The sequence below is a fragment of the Condylostylus longicornis genome, unplaced genomic scaffold (assembly GCF_029603195.1).
Source record: "Condylostylus longicornis isolate FDR11 unplaced genomic scaffold, ASM2960319v2 ptg000010l, whole genome shotgun sequence".
Lineage (NCBI taxonomy): Eukaryota > Metazoa > Arthropoda > Insecta > Diptera > Dolichopodidae > Condylostylus > Condylostylus longicornis.
This window is the reverse complement of record NW_026577979.1, coordinates 20850934-20874204: the sequence shown is the minus strand read 5'-3', so window position 1 is coordinate 20874204 and position 23271 is coordinate 20850934. Positions and strand designations below refer to the sequence as shown.

The window sequence follows — 23271 nt, the reverse complement described above, 5'->3', positions numbered from 1 at the left end:
CCTAAAAATTGAAACGAAGTATTTAACAGACATTTTTATAATATTCTGTAACACTTTCATTTAACTAGACAATACACAATGCGGTCGGTTATGTGCTGACCACATCAGATTTTTTTTTTAGTTAAAACGCAACACGTGCTCCAATGATTTTGGAAAAAGAGAACAAAAAATTTTTGGAAGCTGCAAATTTTGATAGCCTTAAAGCACAAAAAGAAATTAATTTATTGTTAAATTTTTCTTTTTTTATTAGATTCTTCACAACCAGGCTTTTTACTTAAAAGATAATTAAAATATTTTATTACATTATGTCGTAAATGTAGAATCGAGGGAAGAAAAAGTTAATTTCAAAATGCCGAACGAATTTATACATACATACATATTATGTATGTACTTATTTACATTTGGGAAGTCAAAAATTATGCGATGCCGTCAAAAAAATTTCTAATCATTCAAAATAGTTGGGATTCCAGGAAATCTATAGACAATCATGCTCTCTCCGCTATTTACATTAATAGTACTAACTTTGAGGATTTTTGTAAGGACACAAATTGTTTAACCATTATGAATGAGAACTATTGATAAATTAATTTAATTGTATGATTCTTATATTAGTATCGATCCGTTCATAATATCAATAATATTAATAATATTAACAAATAAGTACCTAAGAGCTTTTTTAACCCATTTCAACAAAATTGGAAACAGATGTATTTTCCAGTTTTGCTCCAGATCTTGAGATGATCTTTCCGTTCGTGCGTTGATCTGTAAATCAAAACTCCAAACAGATTCTTTAAAAATTTCCTGTATTGAAATCTAAAATAAATTTAGATATATGTGCAGATTTGAAAAAGAATAACTTCTAGTACATAAGGGAAATCTAACAAAAAAAAAAACAAAAAAACTGTTAAATTTAAACCTCACTTTTATTTTTATTTCAAATATTTAAGTTTAATTTAAATTTTCCCTCCTTTCTATGTTACTGATGCCTCTCTAGACGAGAAAAGCTAGAATTTTTGACCAAATTATTTCATGGAAACTGTAAACTAAACAAAATTTTCATAAAAGTAAAAGTTTAGTGACAAATTTCTTCTTATTTAAGAACATAGTTCATTTTCAACTAGTTCAGTTAATTAACTGTTTAATTCGACCATTATTCTAAAACTCGTTTTGATAGTTCTCAGTATAAAATCCTATAGGTTCTTATTCAATATCATTTCTCTCTGGGAAGACAGAGCGAGAAAAATATATACAAAACATATTTTTTGGTTTTAGAAAACGAAGTATTTTCATTGTTTGAGGGAAATGCGCTAGTTTAAAAACCACTGTTTTGATGCATGATTTTTTTCCCCAATTATTTATTTTATTGAAATTCAGAATATTTCTGAATAATAATCAAAATCTAAAGTGTTAATACATAACACATACATATATGTGTACATGAGTGAAAATTGATAAAATTTCCAAATAAATATTTTATTTAAATTACGGGCATGGGATGTACCGTTAACATTGAGTTTTTCATTTATATAGCTTTCATACATGAATTGACATAAAATATTATCAAAGTTTTAAAATTCAAGTTCCATATTGATTTTTCTTCAAATTTCCAATTTACAAGCGACAAGTAAAATAAAATATTTAAAATATTTTTTTTATTACACTTAGCTAGGTACTGTAATACATAAATTTTCGGAAAATATTTTTAAAAAAATAGCTATGCTTAAAAAATTTCGTGCCTAGATACCACACCGTAGAATTATATAAAATGGAAAATTTGAATTTAAATTTTTTGATATTTTGTGGTATGAATTTTATGAAATTTTTGGAAAATTATAATTTTTACGTGTGATTTTTGAATTATTAATTTACGCTAATGCAAACGGAACTAAATTACCGAAATTAAGTATACATTTTACTTTTTTTTCGTGAAGGATGCAAGAATAAAAATTTGTAAATTTTTAGAAATTTCAAAAAAACTTTTAGTGTTGGCACGATGCCAGAAATTTATGTTCTAGTTTGTACTTTAAATTTTTTCAGTGAGCAGTTTAAGATTCTTCGAAATATAATTTCGTTCGGCAAATACAAAGACGATTTTCGTGGAATTGAAAGAGATTGATTTTATCGATTAAGACAGCAAGAAAAAATCTCTTATTTAAGGGCTTCATCTCAAGAATATTTTTAGGTCAATACTATCTTTTGCCTTTGGTCTATATTATCTTCTGCATTAAAGTCAATAGATTTCTTTTCTCACTCATTCCTAAAAAAAAACATTCATTTATCACAAGAGAATAGAAAAGAGTAAGAAAACGGTAAATTCTTATAAGTACGATTAAGGTTCGGATTTCATTTAATTAGACGTACAGGAACCTGTACATCAGCAGGAATCTTCATTAGTTTATCATTTATGAAGGAGTTACAAAATCATTTCGTTTGTCATCGTGTAAAATTGAAATATTTACAGGTTACTGCTGCCGGCAGTGAAAAATACTGATTCGCATACATCCTATACTTAAAATTTCAAATTTCTTAATGTTTTATTTTGAATTAAAAAGTAAATTGTGCTTGTGTTGAAAACAACCTAAAAATATCGTTACATTCTGTTGTAATAGAATTAGAATTTCAATAATATGTACATAATTATAATATGTAAATACATTTTTGTACATATGTATATGTTCTACACAAAACATGACGCGTAAATATTTTGTTGTTTCCACAACATGTACTTTATCAGTACTTATTTAATTCTATCTTTGGTTTACCTTAACGCATACCTTGACCTCTAATAATAAATATCAAAATATTAAGTCCGTGTAATACATACGCTCATCTATTGTTACACACAAAATATATGGATGTGTGTTGTGTGTATATAAAAAGTAAAATTTATAATATTTTGGTAATTGTTGTTCATATTGTAATAGAAGACCTCGCATTTAATGTAGAAAATACATAAATATTAGAATAAAACTAAGTGTTTTATTTTGTAATAATTTATAATTATAAATTACAAGGATCAAGATTAACATTTATTATGAGAAAACAAGAAATTGTGTTTGGTTTTGGGTAAAATAATTCAGTGGTACACCAAGATTTATTTTATTATTAAATAGAATGTGCTCCTTTATTATAAATTTAGGTGAAAATTTTTTAATTTATATTTTCACTATAATTTGAAAAATTTTTTATTTAAATTATTATTTAAAAATTTATAAAATTTTTGGTTAGTTTATTATTGATTTCTGAATTTTTAAGTACTTGTGTTTTTTTTTGCAAAATTTTAATTTAATAATGGAGATTCGCAATGACAAAACTAATTAAACCTATAATTTGAAATGAAAAAATCTCATTATAGCATAAAATGCATGTACTTTCTAATTTAGATTATTATTTTAGGTATTTTGCAGTGTTATTTTTTTTTTTTTTGATAAAATTTAGTTATACGATAATGAAAAAAACATAATATGCATGAACTAATGAATGAATTACGTATTCATATATTCAAATTTTATAGTTGATTAATTTTAAATCAGTTAAAATATCCAGAAAAATATTGTGTTGAGGTTGCCATTTATTGAAGTGGATCTAATAACAGCACTTTAAAAAAAACACTAATTTGGGTTTCATTTTTGGTTTAATTTTTTAATTTAATATTAATTGTATGTTACCAATGTACGTTTACGATTGTATGTTTACGATTATTTTGCATAGGATGTAGAAACTCTTAAATTTTTCAAAACTAATAAAATTTTTCTGGTGTTGAAAATCAATAATATTCTTCTTTTGAATAATTTTCAGTTTAGTTTTTGTGGGTTCTATGTTCATTACACAGCACATCGAATTTTATTAAAGTGCATGTGATTTAGCAGTGAAATTTTGGTAAATGCAATGTCAAACTATTCAATGAACCCTAATTTTATTCATAGGTTATTTTCAAAAGTAAAATATTTTTTAATTATTTATATATTTCGTTTTTGTACAACAAGTTTTCTTTGGGTGTATTCATAATGGAGCAAGTAAAAACTTTATTGTTTCGAAAATTATATTCTTTCACATATACTAATTGAGTTCATGGAATGTTTTAGTTATACTTTTAATCTGATAATATGGCTTTTTATAGAATAAATATGGTGAAATTATATAATCGATATTTCAAAATGGATGAGTGCGAGAATTCCATTATATTGGTTATGTCTATACTTCTATGGATGAAATTTATTAGGAGTCTGATCAGGTGATTTTGAATGAAAAATACCGTATAAAGTCCATAGATTTTACTTACTTTTTTTATTCGGAATTTTCCATTTTTAATTCATTAACATTAGTACGACCTGTTTCGGTTGATAATTTCGGTATTTTGAAAAGTTTTAGTCACTAGTAGGAAACAATCTTAAATGGTTATAAAATATTAAACGTTCTGAATTAACAATTGCAAAATAAAAGAAGTTTTTTTGACAAATTTTTTTTACTAAGCCATATATGTATGTTATTAATTCGATCATTAACTGCGCCTAAAGATTTTTAAATTTTCTACATGCACAAACCCCTGCAATATAAAATATTCCTTTTTATTTTCTTGAAAGGGTTTTTGCTTTTCTTGTCTAGCTATTCCTAAATTTCAAAGAATCATTTACGGCAACTTTTACATTGACTTAGACCTAATACGAAGTTAGAATTTTCTAATATAATTTTAATAAAATTATTCATTATTTAAATTAAAATTTTTTCCAAGTGAAACATTAGTTTTCTAATTTATTTTTCTCTTACGCGATAAAAATTGTAATTGCATTGAAATTTCTAACACAACATTTATTTATTTTGCTTAGAAAAAACCGACGCTTTTCACAAAGAAATTGATTTCAGTGAAAATATGTGTAAACTAGATGTAATAAGAAATATGTAAAAATAGATTGACTATAGTGAAACATACAAACATATTTTTATATTTATATTAGAAACGTGGAATAATTTTTTTAGAATTCCAAGTTTTCCTGTAAACCGACTAAGAATTCGAAGGAGATGTGTTGATATTTTCACATTGTTGTTACAATTTTTTTTTTATATTTTTTAAATTTTAATTTGTATAGTAAGAAGTTGAATGCCAAAGTCTTTAAGTTTAGGTGATATTGAAAAAAAATTGAAAGAAAATATGAAAAAGAAAATGCAAAACAATTTGTACTTTTACGAACTGTAATTATGTGAATTGTGTGTTTTGAGTGGGTGTTACGAAATTTCCATTTTGTTTGAAACTTTTGACTGCGGCAATTTCTATAATATCAATATGTATTCATATATTGTAATATATACGAGTAATATATTATTATATGTAAATATTTTTTTTTGGTACATCATGTCAAATTTAAAATTGATTTTTGAATATAAAAGTCAGAAGTTAATTTTCGTTTATTATATGCAGGCGCGTTCCTAAAAAGTGCGCCCCCCCTTTAACCGTTTCACCTATTTTATTGCTGTGAACAAAATTTAATAGGCATTGCACATTGTGCATCATAAAGCACTTCCTTGTAACCTTATTATGCTGACTGCAGAACTAATTATAGAATTAAAGTCTGGAACTAAACTTTCAATTTTTTGTTTTATAAATTCAAAACAAGGTAGTTTATTTAACTGTATGTATTTTTATGAAGTTATGATCAGATTTATTTCAATCATTTAAACTTGATTTTTGATTTTAACAACCAAAAAAATTTACTTTTTGACGTAAGTGAAACTTATTGTAAAAGGTTCTATGAAAATTATATCAAATGAACTTTTTCACAGCTTATTTGAATATGAAAAAAAGTAAAAATTTATTTTTATTTTTATTCGTAATTTTAAATTTACGAATAAAATTTGGCATTCTATTTCACAAATCACCTGAGAAATGAAGCAGCGTATAAAAAAAGTTTCGACTTGCATTCAAAAATTTAAAGAAAATCAAAGTTTCGTTCTAAAATTTGTGACTTGAAAACTAAGCTTTTTATGTACATTGGTACAAGCTTTTATACTGTTCATCATATTTTTTAGATTTCATTAAAATAAATGCATTTACTGGTATTTATAGGCTTGTGGTTTTGAAATTTCAGAATGTCGTGCTGCTTAACTGTTTTAATTTTTGAGATAAATGTGTGAAACAAATTATGCGCCATTTTATTTTACTCTTATTTTTTGGATGACTTACACTACATCAATTCAACATAAAAATTCTTAACATTCGCTTGATTATAAAACAACATTTTTTCAATTCAATACAAATTCGTAAAAAAAATTTCGTAAAAAAAATTTAATATTGGGACTTGTTACTAACAAGTTGTTAGATATAAAGACATTAATTTAAGAATATTGCTCTCATTCTCTTTTTAGCACTTTTCCAAAAATTTTTTGAAAAAAAGTGCTTATTAGTTTCACTCTGTCCGTCCGTCCGTCCGTCCGTCCGTCCGTCCGTCCGTCCGTCCGTCCGTCCGTCCGTCCGTCCGTCCGTGTGTCTGTTTACAAAACTTCTACATTCTTAAAGATCGAAAGCTGAAATTTAATACGTACATAGATCTTTACTAGATACTTATTTTCGTAGAACAAAATTTTTACCTATCTCCCCCCCCTATAGAAGTTATACCCCCCTAAAGCACTAAAAATGGCCTATTTTAACTATTTATTGCAATGAAACCATAAGCATTTTTGAAATTTTTCAAACGCAGAAAGGCAGTGGCTTGCTTCCCCTACCGCGGTATACTATAGCTAAACTTTAGAAAAACAAAATGGCCGTCCAAATTTACCGTTATCTGCAGTCCTTTTTTTCCAAATTTTTGATGTCGTTTTTCTTCTAGACCCCAGCCTGTAGAAGCTTGAAATTTTAAGAGCTTTTAGACATTAACAAGTAGTTCATTTCGTTAGAAGAAAATTTTTTTCTATCTCCACCCCCTCTCAAGTTATGGCCTCTTGAAATTTGTAAAATTTGCATTTTTGACACCTTATATTTTTGAAACCGCAAGCTTTTTCAAATTTCTATAAACGCAAAAAGTTAACGGTAAATTCCATGACACTAAAAAATATAATTATTTTTCTTAACTCACACAATTAACCCTTAAAATCGAGCATTATGTTAACCCCTGTTTATATTAATTTTTGCTTTATTTTAAAGACTGCATAAATGGTTCATCCTAAATATATGCAATCCTAGAAATAGTTTCGTTTATAAATGAAAATAAATTTTAATAGTGTGGTGGATATACATAGACTATTTTTAAAAGCAGTATTTTCACTTGTTGAAGGGAAAAGTGCTACAATACAAACCATTGGTTTGACCCAACTTTATTCTAATTTCTTTCTATTCTCATTCTTAATTTTTGTTTTTCTTTTTTGTTCTTGTTGTTTACTAATGCAATAGAAAAAGTAATACATTATAATAATGTGTTTGTTTGTTTGGTGAGTGGGCGACAACTAAGCATAAATAAAGAGCCTTATTCTAGTTGTCGAAGTAGAGCGACAATTGTCGTCACGACTTGAATTTGGTATTCTAAATGGCGATTACAGTGACACGTGTCGTGGAATAGCGGGAAAATGTGTTTCAGGTATATTCCAGTTGTCGTTGTAGAGCGACAAATGTCGTAGTGAAACGACGTTTTTTGTCGAAATGTATTTAACAAGTGACAAGCGAGATGGATACACCAAAAATGTAAGTTTAAACAAAACAATTTAATAAAAATATAATAAAAATATAAAAAATAATAAATTTTGTAATTTAATACATAAATTAAACCATATAATATATTATTTAATTTTTATTTTTAGCGTAAAAGTAACAACAAGGAAGCAATTTGAAGAATTGGGGAATTTTATGACGGAGAACGCCTTTATTGCGAAAGGCCTTAAATTTGCTGAGAATAGCTGCATAAGCAAATGCGAGTTTGATGCAAAATGGAACCAGCTAACAGAAAAGCTTAATAGCTTGGGTCCGCCCATTAGAAGTACTACAGGATGGCAGAAGGTAATTTTAACTTAAGTTTCATTTAAAATTTAATTAATTTATGTAAATTTCAGGTTTGGTGTGACTACAAATTGAAGTTAAAAAAAAAACTGGCGCACAACAAAAAGGAATTAAATTCAACTGGCGGTGGTTTATTTAAATTAGCGCAACTAACTGCCATGGATGAAGGAATCATCAATTTACTGTCTTTACAGAAAACAGTTCCACATGACGCCGTAGTGTTTGGCATTGACGAAAACTCAAATTTTGCTCCCAAAGAAAGGAATTTAATAGATACGCCAGTAAATATACATGAAGTTGAAGAACAAGAACAAGACCAACAACAACAGTCAACAAGTACTCAACAACCATCAACTTCAAAAAGACGCCGCCAAGAATCCTATAAAGAAGATTTATTGGTTTCACAAACCGAAATGTTAAGTAAAATATGTGATTCAATGGTTCAAATAAATAAATATGCTAAAAGAATGTCTGATGCAATGGAAAAAAAGCTGAAAATATATGAACGCATGCAAGCGAAAAAGGAGGCTGCCATAGAATTAAAAATGGAAATTATGGAATTAAAAAAACAAGCTATTTCCTTGCAAATTTCTAAAATGTGATTTTTAATGCTGTGACAATAATATGTGTGATAAACTTTAAAGTAAATGTATTCACTATAAGTGATATTAATTAAGTTAACAAATGCAAGTACAAAAAAAAGTCTGTTATGTTAATAATTTAATAATACTATGTATTTATGTTACTGCTAATAAAAACTTTATTTATAAATTAAAAATGGAGTTCATAATATTTGTTCTTATTAAAGAGGCATCTTCTTCATCCTGCTCTAAATCTTCATCGTTTTCATCATTTTCATCTTCTATTTCCACAGGTTCATCTTGCACGTTATATTTGATTTTTAAGTTGTGCAAAGCACAGCACACGTTCACAATTTGTGTGGCTTTCTCTGGTGTATAATGAAGCTCCCGAGCGTTCAACAGGCAGCGGAATGTATTTTTGAGAACTCCATTAGTTCTCTCAATTATATTTCGTACCTTGGAATGAAGCTCATTAAATCTTCCTTTTTGACTGCTGTCACCTCTGTTTATATATGTTCTGAACGGCGTGATCAAGTATGGTTTAAGTGGGTACCCTGCGTCCCCTAAAAAACAATTTTTGTTTATGAAATTAACATAAAAGTAAAAAAAATCAAATTTTTACCTAAAATCCAGGTATTTCGTGTACCGTTGATATTTTCTCTTGAAAGTATTGCATTTAACCTGCTGTAATTCCAAATAAAAGAATCATGAGATGATCCCGGATTATTAGCATCAACATACCTGATGCGCATTTTATGATCGCAAACCTTTAAGTCACATTATATTAAAATATTTACAAATATTTAACAAGCAATGTTATACGTACCAACATAACGTTTAAGCTATGATAACCCTTCCGGTTATAATATAAATGCTGATGATTTTTTGACGGAGTTATAATTCTAACGTGTGTTCCGTCTACACAGCCGATCACTCCAGGAAACCCAAATTTTTCGTAGAATGCTAATTTAATCTCATTTCTTTCATTCTCTTCTGGAAACTTTATCAAACTGCTGCAAATTTCAGCTTCTAAAGTTGCTAAAACTTCTTTTAATATTTTAGAGAACGTAGGCTGCGCTAAACCTGTATATAAATCGTTAGCAACACCTTTTTGATAGCTGCCCTCAGATAGGAAGCGTAAAACAGCTCCTAATTTAATTATAGGTGAGACTCCAAAACACCTTTTAGGGGTACTTGTTTTTCCCTCAAATATATTTAGTAAATATAGAAAGGCCTCCTTTGAAAGTCTGTAATAGCTTATAAATCTGTGAATAAAATAAAATGTTTGTAACTAATGTATTTGAAAAAATTATTATCTTACACTCCATTTGGCAAATCCAATGGATTAGAGTTGTCCCTAATCTTAAATCTTTTGATCCTTAATTGTTGTTTTTTTTCGATTTCATCACTCTCGGAATCTGATGAATCCGTAAACCATAATGCAAATGACGACATTTTTTATTTCCCTCTTATTTAAAAAAATAAATATATACACCGAATTTTTTTTTTTAGTTTGAACTTTACTCGCCAAAATTTCTTTTTAAAATGTATCAATTTCACTTGAAACGTTTCATTTTCGTTTATTTCTCGCAGTCACGTCACTCGACAACTAGAATACCACATTTCAAGTGACGTGACAGCGACAACGACAAATGTCACGTAAGTGACGCGACAACTAGAATAAGGCTCAAAATTTTGCATATATGTATGAAACAATTTAAAAATATAATGTGTACGAGAGCCAGGACGATCACGCATAATAAAAATTTTGCTGTAATATAATTATATGTGTACGAGCGAGTGTTGATAGGGAGCAATCTCAGCAAAATAAAAATCTTGCTTTATGAGATAATAAATTATATGTGTACGCATGAGTGTTGATCTTATTCATATTAAACAATATTAATTATGTGTGCTTGTGTATTTTTGAATATTTTTATTTTTTGCGTAACTTACTTCTACTCGTATGTATATTATATGAGACGATTTTTTTCGGAATTTTTGTTTTTTTTTCTATTTTATTATTGTTTTTTTTTTTATTTTAATTTTCTTAATAAAAAATGAATAAACTTCAGAAAAATATCAATCACTGATTTCATTGGGTCAAAAATAAAAGATTTTTTTTTCAAGGTAATTATTGATTTTAAAAGATAATTATTAAGATGATTTTACAAACGGAATGAAATTATCAGAGCACAAACACACTTTAAATTTATAAAAGTGATTAGAACTGGTTAAAGACGTTCAATAAAATTAATAAGTTGTGATATTCTTTGATATAAGGAGCGAAATAATAAAATATTTGATGAAAAGGGAATTTTCTTATAAGGAATATTAGTGAAAAACGACCGGTAAATGAAGAAAAAACTCATGGCTTAGTTTTTTCTCTAGTTCTGTGGTTGACTTAATACTTCTTTACACTTATTAGCATAATTTCTATTGTGAAATTAATTAAATCCTATGTTTAAAGTTTCAGTCATCAGTTGCCTGATGATGACAGAGTACATAAGAACATGTTTGGAATACAAAATATTGCAATTTATAACCATCAAATTGAATATATATGTATGCATAACTAAATTTCCTGAATAGTAGAAATTTAAAATGAAAAATAAGTTATTCTTTGTAAAAAGTTCCTTTTCATTCTAATAAGTTTTTCTTCCACCTGTATAGTGTTCTAACTTTAATTTAAAATTTGCTTAATTTGAATGTACGGTTCAAGTGATATTTCCTAATTTGCAAGTTACTTTTGATTTTTTTCATATTGACTAAATATACAAAATACTGAAAAAGCCCAATCATATGTGCGTTTTAAAATTAAAAGGATGGAGGGAGGAATTAACATTTTTCAATTTTATATGTACATATGAAAGTTAAAATAAATTATGTAAATTATTTTATTCGTTTTGGTTTCTATTTTGAATATGAAGGTGAAAAAAACACAGTAGGAACATTATTGTGAAAAAAACCAAAAGGAAATTCACACATTACGAATCGTTTTTCACATTTAAATGCATTCTTAACAATCAAATTATTCAAATGTGTGAACTTTTATTTCCATATGATAAATCCTTTGACAATCAAGCAAGAAGAAGTGAATTATTTTTTTTGTTATTTATACATTTTTTTTTCAAATTATGGAAATCAGGCAACATCATGAAGAATTTCGCATATATATATTTTGCAGTAATATTTTTAAAGAAAATTTTAAATATTTAGATTTGTGAAATTTATGAAAGTAAGATACAAGTAGGACTGTTCATTTGCGAATTTCGTTTCATACTTATCCCAGAGCTAAAAGATATATAAATGATACGCGATATAGTGCCTAAACGGAAACGAAAGAAGCATAAAATTAACTTTTTGCCTTTTTTTCCTCTTCTTGCGAATCTATTTCGAATACATGTGGTCTTTGAATATTGGTGGGTTATTGTCCAACACTAGAGACGCTATCGGTTGAGAAAAACCTACAAGAAAGAGATTTCCTACCTTGGTTCGGTAGCTTTCTTCAACACAACCTTGACAAGCAATCTAATTCTAAAATAATTGGAATGGAATGATGTTGCTTTATATGTATATAGTTCAATGTTATTCAGAAATTTTAAAAGCACTGGTTTAAAAAGTTATTTAAAAAATAATTTTTTCGCTGAAAATTTGACCCAAATGCATCCGTTCTTGTATCCTTTTTTGATCTATCAGCGTTTCACCTCAAGGGGTGTGATCATACTGAATAACCTGAGGTGTCACTATGTAATTCGGTTTTCGTGAAAGGATTTCGCATTAGCAGAAACATCCTTAAAAACACAACAGTCTAGATAAAACTATCCGGACTATCTTCTCGTCTTCAATAAAAATGATGTCAGTCTGAAAGACTTGGGCACCATTCCTCTTCTTACATTAGGGAGCCCCGCGAGCCACCCGTCAGGATCCTGGGATGTACCCGAAAGCCAAGCTGCTTCTAAATATTGTCAATAAGAAAGCATAATTTGCTGCAGGAGTGCTGTCGAAATCCATTTACTCCCGGCGCCTTGAAGAGCAGGAAGGTACGAACAACCCGTCTCATTCTTTTGTCCGTAAATAATGTAGCCTTCTGCCAATCCTCGCGAAATTGGAGGTCACTACACTACGTATATCTAAATACACAATTATATTTGATAAAAGTTTAATATTTAGTTAGTTTCGCAAATACTACAGTTATTAAACGGTAACGGTAAATACTGAAATATTTAAATATTAATTATAAAGAATTTATTAATGAGAAAGTTTTTCTTTCTCTTTTCATTCTTTTTTCAGCTGAATACGGAATAGAACGCTGCATTAAAGTCGTACACCTATGTTTTATCTTTATTAAATTGAACTGATTTCATGTCAATTGTGCAGTATATGACTTCATTATGAGGAGAATTGTAAGCACTTTCATAGGTAAGTAATAAAACAAAGTTGGAAAATTAAAACCAAATAGTCTTCTTTAAATTAAAACGAAAATAGATGGAGTTGATCTTGTCGCGTGTATGACCCTAGAAAGTTAAAAATTTCGATTGCGTATATTTTTAAATAGATAAAATAAAATTAAAAAATTGTTCTTCTAATAGAAAACACATAAAAGTGTACGCTTTTAAATATGTAACAGAAAATTAAAAAAAATCGTTAAATTTATAACAAAAATCTGATATGGTTAGCTTATAACTGACCGCTATATTATATTTTCTAGTTTTTTGAAAGTGAACAGCAGATTATGAAAATGCGTTTTAAACACTTCTTTACAATTTTAAGCACGTTAGTAAACTTTTGCTTAACATATTTTGAAAATATTTTGAAATTTGACTCTTTGTAGGATTTCGGGTTTGTGCCGGCTCTGAAAATTTCCTGAAAAGTTTCGACCCACGAAACCCCTAAAATCAGTTAGTTTGGGTAACAACCAAAACTATAATATCAAATTTCAAAAATTCCATGAATCTGTCCCATAGATATGATAAAAATGTAAAATTGGAGGTTCTGATCTTTTCGGTTTATAGGTTCATTTTTTCAACATCTCAAATTTAAATTTTAAGGAAATTGGTTGACTATTTCTCTTTATATACGCAAAAATGTAAAATTGGTTCGCAACAACGTCTAGCTTCCGAGGTTTGATATATCCCAGAAGTTGATTAATCCGTGCCATAGCTAAAATAAATTCATATATAAAATTTAATCAAAATCGGTTCAGCCGATCTTGAGATACACACGTGCGCACACAGACAGACCGACCAACCGACAGACCGATATCTCTCTAAAAATAGTTTATTTACGCTTCCCTACTATGAAGAAGTGCGTTTCCACCGAGAATTCCATATGCAAAATTTTTTTCCCATCATCTAACTATTGTATTACTTACTTAACCTATTGTATGCAATGCGGTCGGCAAAAATAAGTGGTCACTTAAAAATTAATTAATTTTTATGAAGCACTATGTATATATTGCTGCTCAAAAAAAGGAACTGCTCCATTTTTTGGATTTGATGGCTGGATTTGTCGATTTGCTAATGTTTGACCAGCTTTGGAAAATATTCCTTCGTAAGACACAGATGTTGCTAGTACAATCTCCTTCTTGCTAATTGAAACAAGTTTGGGTATGAATTTATCTTTTCATTTCACCATACCAAAACGTCCATATTTCTGTCTAGAATAGGTTCAAGTAAATACTGGTTAATTTCAATCAAACCACCTTTCGCTTCTTGCAATTTAGCATTTGATCAAGTTCTTTCTAAAAGTAAATTGATGGTTGTTAAGGTAATTGAAGTACTAAGCTGTGAAGGTGGTATTAAATTGTAAATGCCAATTTCTTGAACCTTAAATCGAAAAGACATGCGTGATAATAAAGGTGTGGTGATAGCACCACACTTTTATTATGACCAAAAGTATACTTTTTTAGCACTTTTCCAAAAAATGTTTGAAAAAAAGGGCTTGTTAGTTTCACTCCATTCGTCCTTCCGACTGTCCGCCTGTCCGTCCGTCCGTCTGTCCGTCCGTGGAAATGTTTGCAGAATTTCTACACTCTTGAAGATAAAAGCTAAAAGCAGAAATTTTATATACAGGGTGATGCAGAAAGGTGTACAACATCATACACCATTGATTAGAGGGGCGAAAATGGATAAAACTTTTGTTCTGGACTAGGTGCGAAATCTCAAGGGTTTCCCAGGTAGAGCAATTCTAACGAATTTTCACGAAATTTTTTTATTTAGAATTTTGTAAATTGAAATTTTTCTTAATACTATTTATTTTATACTTAATTTAATTTCGTGTAGATTTTATTTTAAATTTAACCTTTTTTTATTTTTATTAATCCACTTGATTTAGATTAAAAATTTTTATGTTTCTTTCTTTTCTTATTTTTTTTTTTCACTTATTTATTTAATCTTAAATGTATGTGTAAGCGCGATGACGTTCCGGAAAAGAAGAACAAGCATGGCTTAAAATTCTTCTAATTACAATTAAAACAAGTAAAAACGTTTCAGTCGGTATAAACCGATTGAATTATACCCTGCACCTTTCGTTGTTGTATAGCAATTACTCCAACCTGTGAAACCATTCTATAGAAATTTCACGGATATGTCTGATTTATAACTGGACACACAACTGCCAAGTTTCATGAATCTGACTTTATTTTTCCAAATATTTAAACTTTTGGACTTGTATGGGAGCTACTCGTAGCTGAAGAGCAATTCAACCAAAACTTCAGAAATATATCTGACCTATAACTCGACACACAACCGCCAAAGTTTCATGAATCTGACTATATTATTTTTCCAAATATTTAAAATAAGCTTTTGAAGTTGTATGGCAAGTACCCGAACCTGTCAAGCAATTCTATCAAAACTTCAGAAATATGTCTGACCTATAATTGGACACACGACTGTCAAAGCTCATGAATCTGACTTTATTATTTTTCCAAATATTTAAAATAAGCTTTTGGAGTTGTATGGCAGGTACCCGAACTTGTCAAGCAATTCCATCAAAACTTCAGAAATATGTCTGACCTATAATTGGACACACGACTGCCAAAGCTCATGAATCTGACTTTATTATTTTTCCAAATATTTAAAATAAGCTTTTAGACTTGTATGGGAGCTACTTGAACCTGTCAAGCAATTCCACTAAAACTTCAGAAATATATCTGGCCTATAACTCGACACACAACTGCAAAGTTTCATGAATCTGACTTTATTATTTTTGAAAATATTTAAAATTAGCTTCTGGAGTTGTATGGCAGGTACCCGAACCTGTCAATCAATTCCTCTAAAACTTCAGAAATATATTTGACCTATAATTGGACACATGACTGCAAAATTTCATGAATCTGACTTTATTATTTTTCCGAATATAAAAAATTTGCTGTTGGAATTGTATGGCAGCCACCCGAACCGGTGCAGCTATCCCATTATAATTTTTAGAGCATGTGTAGAATATAATTGGACACATGTATACAAAATTTTATATTTATAGCTTTATTAGTTTTTGAAATATTTAAAATAAACTCTTTGAGTTGTATGGCAGCTACCCGAATCCGTTGTCCGAATTAGTCCAATAACAATAGGGCTCGTCCTTGACACAAAAGAAAAAAACTTGTGAAAGTTTGGTGTCGATACCATTATTCGTTTTTGAGTTATCGCGCGATCGACGGACGGACGGACGGACGGGCAGACGGACATGTCTAAATCGACGCAGAATTTTACGCTGAGCAAGAATATATATATATGTCCATACCGCAGATGACTCCTTCAAGTAGTTACAAACTCCATACCAAAGTTAATATACCCTTCACGAAGTGCAGGGTATAAAAACCGGTGTGGTGAGTATATTGAAAATGTCAATCAACTTTATGATTGACCTACATATAGGAAATTTTAAATAGTTTTTAAGATTTATACCAGTGCTTCAACATTTTATCAGTGGCGTAACCACAACAAATCTAAGAAGTTACTTTTATTTTCTTGTGTTGAAGCCTTTTTTCCATCTTCAGTGTATAATAAGGTATTTTTATAATAAATGAGACCAAATTCCTCATTGTACCTACAACATTTAACTTGCTTCCACACAAAATTTTCACTCCTTTCGTTCTTCTTTCTTCAAATATTTTTATATATACCAACTTAATTGTGTTAATCTTAAATCAAGAAACTATTGTACGAGTATTAAATTTTATTATCCTGTTGTATGTAAATATCTTTATTAATTTTCAAATTACGTTTAAAATGAATGAATTTCAACAATTGTTTTCGAATGTTATATTTTTTTAATTGCATCTACGGGTATAATAAACTAATTCTATCTTTATATTTGAAGAATTTTTGAGAATCGTTAATTTTTAAGTTAATATCTGAGTTAAAAATTATTTCCGTCCGTCCGTCCGTCCGATCGCACGATAACTCAAAAACGAATAATGCAATCGACACCAAACTTTCACAAGTTGCTTCTTTTGTGCCAAGGACGAACCCTATTGTTATTGGACCAATTCGGACAACGGGTTCGGATAGCTGCCATACAACTCAAAGAGTTTATTTTAATTATTTCAAAAACTAATAAAGGTACAAATATAAAATTTTGTATACATGTGTCCAATTATATTCTACATATGCTCTAAAAATTCTAATGAGATAGCTGCACCGGTTCGGGTGGCTGCCATACAACTCCAAAAGCAAATTTTTTATAATCGGCAAAATAATAAAGTCAGATTCATGAAACTTGGCAGTCGTGTGTCCAATTATAGGTCAAAGATATTTCTGAAGTTTTGGTGAAATTGCTTGACAGGTTCGAGTGGCTCCCATACAAGTCCAAAAGCTTATTTTAAATATTTGGAAAAATAACGAAGTTAGATTCATGAAACTTGGCAGTTGTGTGTCCAATTATAGATCAGATATACCTGTGCAGTTTTAGTGGAATTGCTTGACAGGTTCGGGTACCTGCCATACAACTCCAAAAGCTAATTTTAAATATTTGGAAAAATAATAAAGTCAAATTCATGAAACTTGGCAGTTGTGTGTCCAATTATAGATCAGATATATTTGCGAAGTTTTAGTGGAATTGCTTGGCAGGTTCGGGTACCTGCCATACAACTCCAAAAGCTAATTTTAAATATTTGGAAAAATAATAAAGCCAGATTCATAAAACTTGGCAGTTGTGTGTCCAATTATAGGTCAAAGATATTTCTGAAGTTTTGGTGAAATTGCTTGACAGGTTTGAGTGGCTCCCATACAAGTCCATAAGCTTATTTTAAATATTTGGAAAAGTAATAAAGTTAGATTCATGAAACTTGGCAGTTGTGTGTCCAATTATAGATCAGATATATTAGCGAAGTTTTAGTGGAATTGCTTGGCAGGTTTGGGTACCTGCCATACAACTCCAAAAGCTAATTTTAAATATTTGAAAAAAAAATAAAGTCAGATTCATGAAACTTGGTAGTTGTGTGTTCAGTTATAGGTCAGACATATCCGTGAAGTTTCTATAGAATGGTTTCACAGGTTTGAGTAATTGCTATACAACAATGAAAGGTGCAGGGTATAATTCAATCGGTTCATACCGACTGAAACGTTTTTACTTGTTTAAATATTAAACTGCAATAAATTTTATATAATATTATCTAATAAAATATTGTTAATCAATGCTATCACAATAAATATAAATAAATTTCTAAGAATTTCTGAAATATGACCCTAAATTCACATACTATATGAACTATAACGTAGAAAAAATATTTTAAGTGCCTTCTTAGGTAGACATCTTAGGTAGACTTAAGATGACTTACCTTTTGGACTAGTGGTATATTTTAAAAGTTTTTACAAGTGAATTTTATCTTGTGTTGACTTAAGAAAGTAAAATGTCACAGCTTTGCCAAAGGAATAACATCTTTAAATTGCATAGGATTATAGGCCATTTTAATATAATTAAAAAAATATCTAAAAATTCAAAATATTCAAAAAAATGTTAAGTTTTTGAAAAAAATTGCTCATGGATTCGAATATTTTGCATTGTGCAGAATTGAGAAATATAAATTTAAGATGATTTTACCGTGTCCATAAAATGGAAACGGAGGAGTATAGACGAAACCAGATCAATATATAGATCTGAAAGTCAACTCGTTTTCGATTTCCCAAACTCGTTTTTGAGGTTTATGAGGTATTTTGACAGATGTTCGGATAGATAGACGAACGGACATAACTAAATCGGCATAGAACTTAACTCTATCAAAAACAACATTTACATGTATGTCTATAATCGCGACGTTTATTTCTTAACATTGCAAACGGCGTGATAACTTTAAAACCCATTTCGAATATTCATTAGTACTGGTTTAATGATATTTCAATATGATAAACTGTTTATAATATAAATTTTTTGTTCCAGCATTTTCATTCCTGATTATACTGCCCTTTTCAACTTTTGGTGATGATTGGTCAGTTAATTGTCCTTCAAACTGTACATGCAAATGGGCTAATGGCAAAAAATCTGCAATATGTAACTCAATGGAATTTACTTCAATACCTACACCACTTAGCACCGAAATACAGGTTTTAGATCTTAGTGATAATCAAATAGCGTACTTAAGCTGTGAAGAATTCATCAAATTAGAGCTTTTAAATTTGCAGCGAATATACCTCAAAAAATCCAACATACAATATATTCACCGAGAAGCATTTAAAGATTTAAAAATTTTAGTTGAAGTAGACTTAAGTGACAATAAAATCGAAATGTTGGAAAAAGAAACTTTTACTGGCAATGACCGATTAAGAATACTATATTTAAGTGGTAATCCAATAAAAAAATTAGTTGCATATCAATTTCCAATATTGCCACAATTGAGGACTTTAGATTTAAATGATTGTTTAATAAATCAAATTGATCCTTTGTCGTTTGCAAATTTAAAACTGCTTGAGTCATTGTATTTGAAGAATAACTTACTTGAAAATTTATCTGAACGGGTATTCAAACATATGAATAATCTGAAAACTTTAACTTTAGATGAAAATCCTTGGCAGTGTAATTGTAATTTACGTAATTTTCGAAACTGGTACATAAGGAGTAATTTAAATAGCATTAGTTTAACATGTGAGGGACCATATCCACATAAATCGAAACATTGGGAAAATATTGACGGCAAATATTTTGGTTGTCAACCAAAAGTGGAAATATTTAGAAATTATGATGTGCGATACATCGATACAGGAACGAATACAACTTTTAGTTGCTTAGTAAACGGTGATCCATTACCAGAAGTAGCATGGGAGTTTAATGGGAAAGCTGTCAACAATGATAATACTGCCACTAACCAATTAATATTGTCTAATAATAAATTTTGGAGTAATTTAACAATATTTAATGTAACCAGTCTAGATGGTGGTACTTATACATGCTCAGCACAAAATATAATCGGAACTTCTAGCCAAAACATTAGTTTATATTTAACAGAAATTGTACAACATGTTCTTGTTAAGACTCCTCAAACTTTTTGGTACTTTGGTCTTATAATGGGAATTTTTGGTACAATATTTTTATTAATTTTACTGTCATTTGTTGTTTGCCTCTGTAAAAGGCAAACACGAAATCACCAACAACCTAACACTAATATCAAGGGCAGTGTTAGTTTTATTGATCAACAAAAACAACTTTTAGATTTAAGTGTAACAACTAATGATCGGGGAGACAGTATTGGTATTGATAATAATACACCATCAATTATTCAAGCAGAATCAGTAATTGGTTTTGAACCAGTTGAAATAACTGTCGAAAATCATACTGGTAACTTGAGTAATCATTATAACGGAAGCGCTCGAAATACACGCCTAAATGATAATATTAGAGATTTAAATTCAAACAAAAAATTACATGGGCATTTGTCGCCACTAGCTTTAGGTAAAGTTAACTCTGTTGATCCTGGAGGATATAATTTAAACTCAAATATGCTCAATGTTATCCCAAGTAATATGAATGTAAATATTCCAAATCGAAGTGGTGCTGTTATTGGAACACTTGTACATAATGTGAGTAGTAGATTTACATAACTTTAGCAGTTCACTTTCTTTTTTTTAGTTTTCATGCAAAATTATTTCTGTGAAGATGAACTAAAAAAAAACTTCTTTGCAAAATTAACTCTTTGTTTTAAGTACAAAAAACATTATTTACTAACTTAGTTATTTATTATTTCTTCTTCTTTAAAAAAACTTACAGCACAATATGGTAGAAGAATATCCACGAAATGTCGACGTTTTTCCTCCACCGCCAGAATTTTGTACAAATGCAGCACTAACAACAGCCAACCCTGGTTATGGTAATATATTTATATCAGTATCTGTTAAACAGGATGTCTTAGACAATACGGATCCAAATATGTATCCAGATTTAATAAATTTACCACAACGTGTTGACGATAATTTACCGGTTCAACAAAAAGCAACGAACGTTTCCACTTCCGTAACACTATCTAGAAATGCAAAAATTGATTCTTCAGAAAGAAACTCAAATTTATAGCAGAATAATGAAATTGTCCCAGTGGTAAATAATATGTTACCAACAGCTAGGTAATAAATAGAAGTCATAGAAATTATTAAATAAATAATATTATAAGACAACATATCAAAAAAAAATTTTTGAAAAGAACACACCCAGAATTTTCTTAAAAGCTGAAAACGAAAACTTGTACTGATCATGGAGATCTATTTTTAAAAAAACTTATAATGACAGGTAATTTTTAAGCTTATAATTTATTTCATTATACAAAAAAACTCTAACTTGCTCTCCATCAAATAAAAAAATCTGATGTCGCTGCAAAATATTGTCTAGTTTAGCGAAAATGTTCCACAAGATTATGAAAAAGGTTATTTTCACTTATTTAAAATTTTAAGGAGGTTAGTAAGCTTTTAGTTAACATACCTAGAGAAACGTTAATTTGATCATTAGTAGAGATTCACTTTATGCCATCCGAGTTAATTGAAAACTTCGTCAGCTAGCGCAGGTAACAAGCAGAACTCAAATATTAAATTTTAAAACATTGCACTAATCAGTTCCTATAAAAAATCTAAAATGTACACTTGACTTCAAATGAAAGTTCAGTTTCCGAGCGCTGATATTTCCAAGAAAAATACAAGCTAACTCTTTTAACACTCTGAGTTCAAATACTAAATTTTGAGGAAATCGGTTTATTATATTTTCTCTTTATATGCGCAAAGATTTAAATTCGGCCCCTAGTGAATGTCTACTTGTTGACATAAGACGAAGCTTATGTATAAAGTTAATTGGTTTAATGCTCTCTTAAATATGATCAAGAATGTAAACTCTATCCATAGAAAAGATCTAGTTCATGAGACCTGCCATATCTCAAAAGATGACTAAATCATTACATAACCAAAGTAAACTCTGATATAAATTTTCATGAATAAAAAAATAGTTTATTTACGCTTCCGTGTCATGGAGAAATACATTGTCGCCGAAAACTTGGGATGCAAAATTTAGTGCCATCATATAATTTATTATTGTATACAATGCGATAGAAATTAAGGCACAAGTAGATTAAAAACAGTGGATTTTGACTGAAAATTCTTTGTTCCTTATCCAAAATTAAAAAAATCCATACCTAGAGAAACGTTAATTAAATTAAACTTAAAATTAAAGAAATATTAGTAATTTACAGAACCAACATTAACTCTAAATTTTAATTTTCTTTTTTTCTAGCCAAGAATTCATTTATGATTTATGATTCAAAGAATCCATTTACCATGTACATAATGTTCAGTAATTATTGTTGTTGTTATATTGACGCTCAAAGTCAGAAAATGAAAGCTGTCATAATGGGCGCTGTTACCACGCAAGTCATAGTGATGTACATATACCTTAAGATATATAATATATCGGGAAAAATTCATCAAGAATAAAATCATCTGAAGTAAGGAGTTTATTATAATTAAATACTCGGAATGTTATTCACATTAAGTTTCACGAATATTGTGTATAAAGTTAGTAACATTTATTATAATTTTACAGTGTGTTTTATTCTAATTAGAAACATATACAAAGTTTTATTTGAAATCTTTCATACAGATGTCAAATTTTTAATAATTGTATTGATATTAAAATAAAAGCGATTAAAAATAAATTATTTACACCTTAGTTTACACTTTTGCTTCAATGATGTTTTCTTAAATTAAATAATTTATATATTTTTTTAATTTCATAGGTCTCTTAAGTACAGTTTCCCTGATTTAATGATTTGATTGATATTGATTGCTGATTTTAATTGACATGATGTAGTGTTGCATAAATTCTGAAAAATAGATTCGTAACGGTTCATTTTTACTAAACATTCAACGCCTTCATTTTTACCATTCTGACCTCATTAGATTTTTTAACCGTTATCAGGTTCACCATAATGTGCTGACCACATCAGATTTGAATTTTTTATTAACAGGTCAGGAAATTCATCATGATGAAAAATAATTTGTCAATATTTGTGATTATATAGATGATCAAATAGATGAAATATTAATGATAAATAGATTGTTAGCTTAAACATAAAAAAACAAACTAATAATAAAAAAAATTCTCCAAAAATTTGAAATTGGTTGAATCGGACAAGTAATTTTCGGACATGTATGCCACAAAATTATATCTTAATTGCGTACATATTCCATACAGTTTTTAAAGTTTCAATATAAAAAATCTGATGTGGTCAGCTCTTAACCG

At 28.9% G+C, this 23271-nt stretch overlaps 3 protein-coding genes across 5 annotated transcripts; 2 read left to right on the top strand and 1 right to left on the bottom strand.

Annotated features, from left to right (window-relative positions):
* The first annotated feature begins 7522 nt into the window (after positions 1–7522).
* LOC129619019 (uncharacterized) lies at positions 7523–8716 on the top strand. Of its 2 annotated transcripts, none has more exons than XM_055534077.1 (3): positions 7523–7669; positions 7786–7981; positions 8035–8716. In XM_055534077.1, exons 1-3 carry the CDS (start codon positions 7653–7655, stop codon positions 8581–8583), a joined length of 762 nt encoding a protein of 253 aa, XP_055390052.1. In that variant the 5' UTR covers positions 7523–7652; the 3' UTR covers positions 8584–8716. The 2 variants fall into 2 exon arrangements, with proteins under 2 accessions (XP_055390052.1, XP_055390053.1); XM_055534078.1 differs by having other exon boundaries at positions 7560–7669; positions 7794–7981.
* On the bottom strand, positions 8664–10232 carry LOC129619018 (putative nuclease HARBI1). Of its 2 annotated transcripts, XM_055534076.1 has the most exons (5): positions 9884–10232; positions 9389–9827; positions 9304–9329; positions 9185–9246; positions 8664–9125 (listed from the first exon to the last, which is right to left on the bottom strand). In XM_055534076.1, the coding sequence occupies exons 1-5, from the start codon at positions 10015–10017 to the stop codon at positions 8746–8748; spliced, it is 1041 nt and encodes a 346-aa protein (XP_055390051.1). In that variant the 5' UTR covers positions 10018–10232; the 3' UTR covers positions 8664–8745. The 2 variants fall into 2 exon arrangements, with proteins under 2 accessions (XP_055390051.1, XP_055390050.1); XM_055534075.1 differs by having other exon boundaries at positions 8672–9125; positions 9185–9329.
* Positions 10233–12856: 2624 nt separating this feature from the next.
* LOC129618877 (leucine-rich repeat-containing protein 24-like) lies at positions 12857–22616 on the top strand. Its single transcript, XM_055533904.1, has 4 exons — positions 12857–12984; positions 18943–20576; positions 20764–21276; positions 22264–22616. Exons 1-3 carry the CDS (start codon positions 12957–12959, stop codon positions 21061–21063), a joined length of 1962 nt encoding a protein of 653 aa, XP_055389879.1. The 5' UTR covers positions 12857–12956; the 3' UTR covers positions 21064–21276; positions 22264–22616.
* Positions 22617–23271: the final 655 nt, after the last annotated feature.

What these genes read in the sequence shown, in the direction of transcription:
- LOC129619019 (XM_055534077.1), top strand. An exon ending in GTACTACAGGATGGCAGAAG is followed by an intron (nt 7,982 to 8,034) that starts GTAATTTTAACT and finishes TGTAAATTTCAG; the next exon opens with GTTTGGTGTGACTACAAATT.
- LOC129619018 (XM_055534075.1), bottom strand. Translation starts at nt 10,017, where the DNA reads ATGTCGTCATTTGCATTATGGTTTACGGATTCATCAGATTCCGAGAGT. An exon ending in TTGGATTTGCCAAATGGAGT is followed by an intron (nt 9,828 to 9,883) that starts GTAAGATAATAA and finishes TTTTATTCACAG; the next exon opens with ATTTATAAGCTATTACAGAC. An exon ending in ACGAAATACCTGGATTTTAG is followed by an intron (nt 9,126 to 9,184) that starts GTAAAAATTTGA and finishes ATTGTTTTTTAG; the next exon opens with GGGACGCAGGGTACCCACTT.
- LOC129618877 (XM_055533904.1), top strand. Translation starts at nt 12,957, where the DNA reads ATGAGGAGAATTGTAAGCACTTTCATAG. An exon ending in AATTGTAAGCACTTTCATAG is followed by an intron (nt 12,985 to 18,942) that starts GTAAGTAATAAA and finishes TTTTTGTTCCAG; the next exon opens with CATTTTCATTCCTGATTATA. An exon ending in TTGGAACACTTGTACATAAT is followed by an intron (nt 20,577 to 20,763) that starts GTGAGTAGTAGA and finishes AAAAACTTACAG; the next exon opens with CACAATATGGTAGAAGAATA.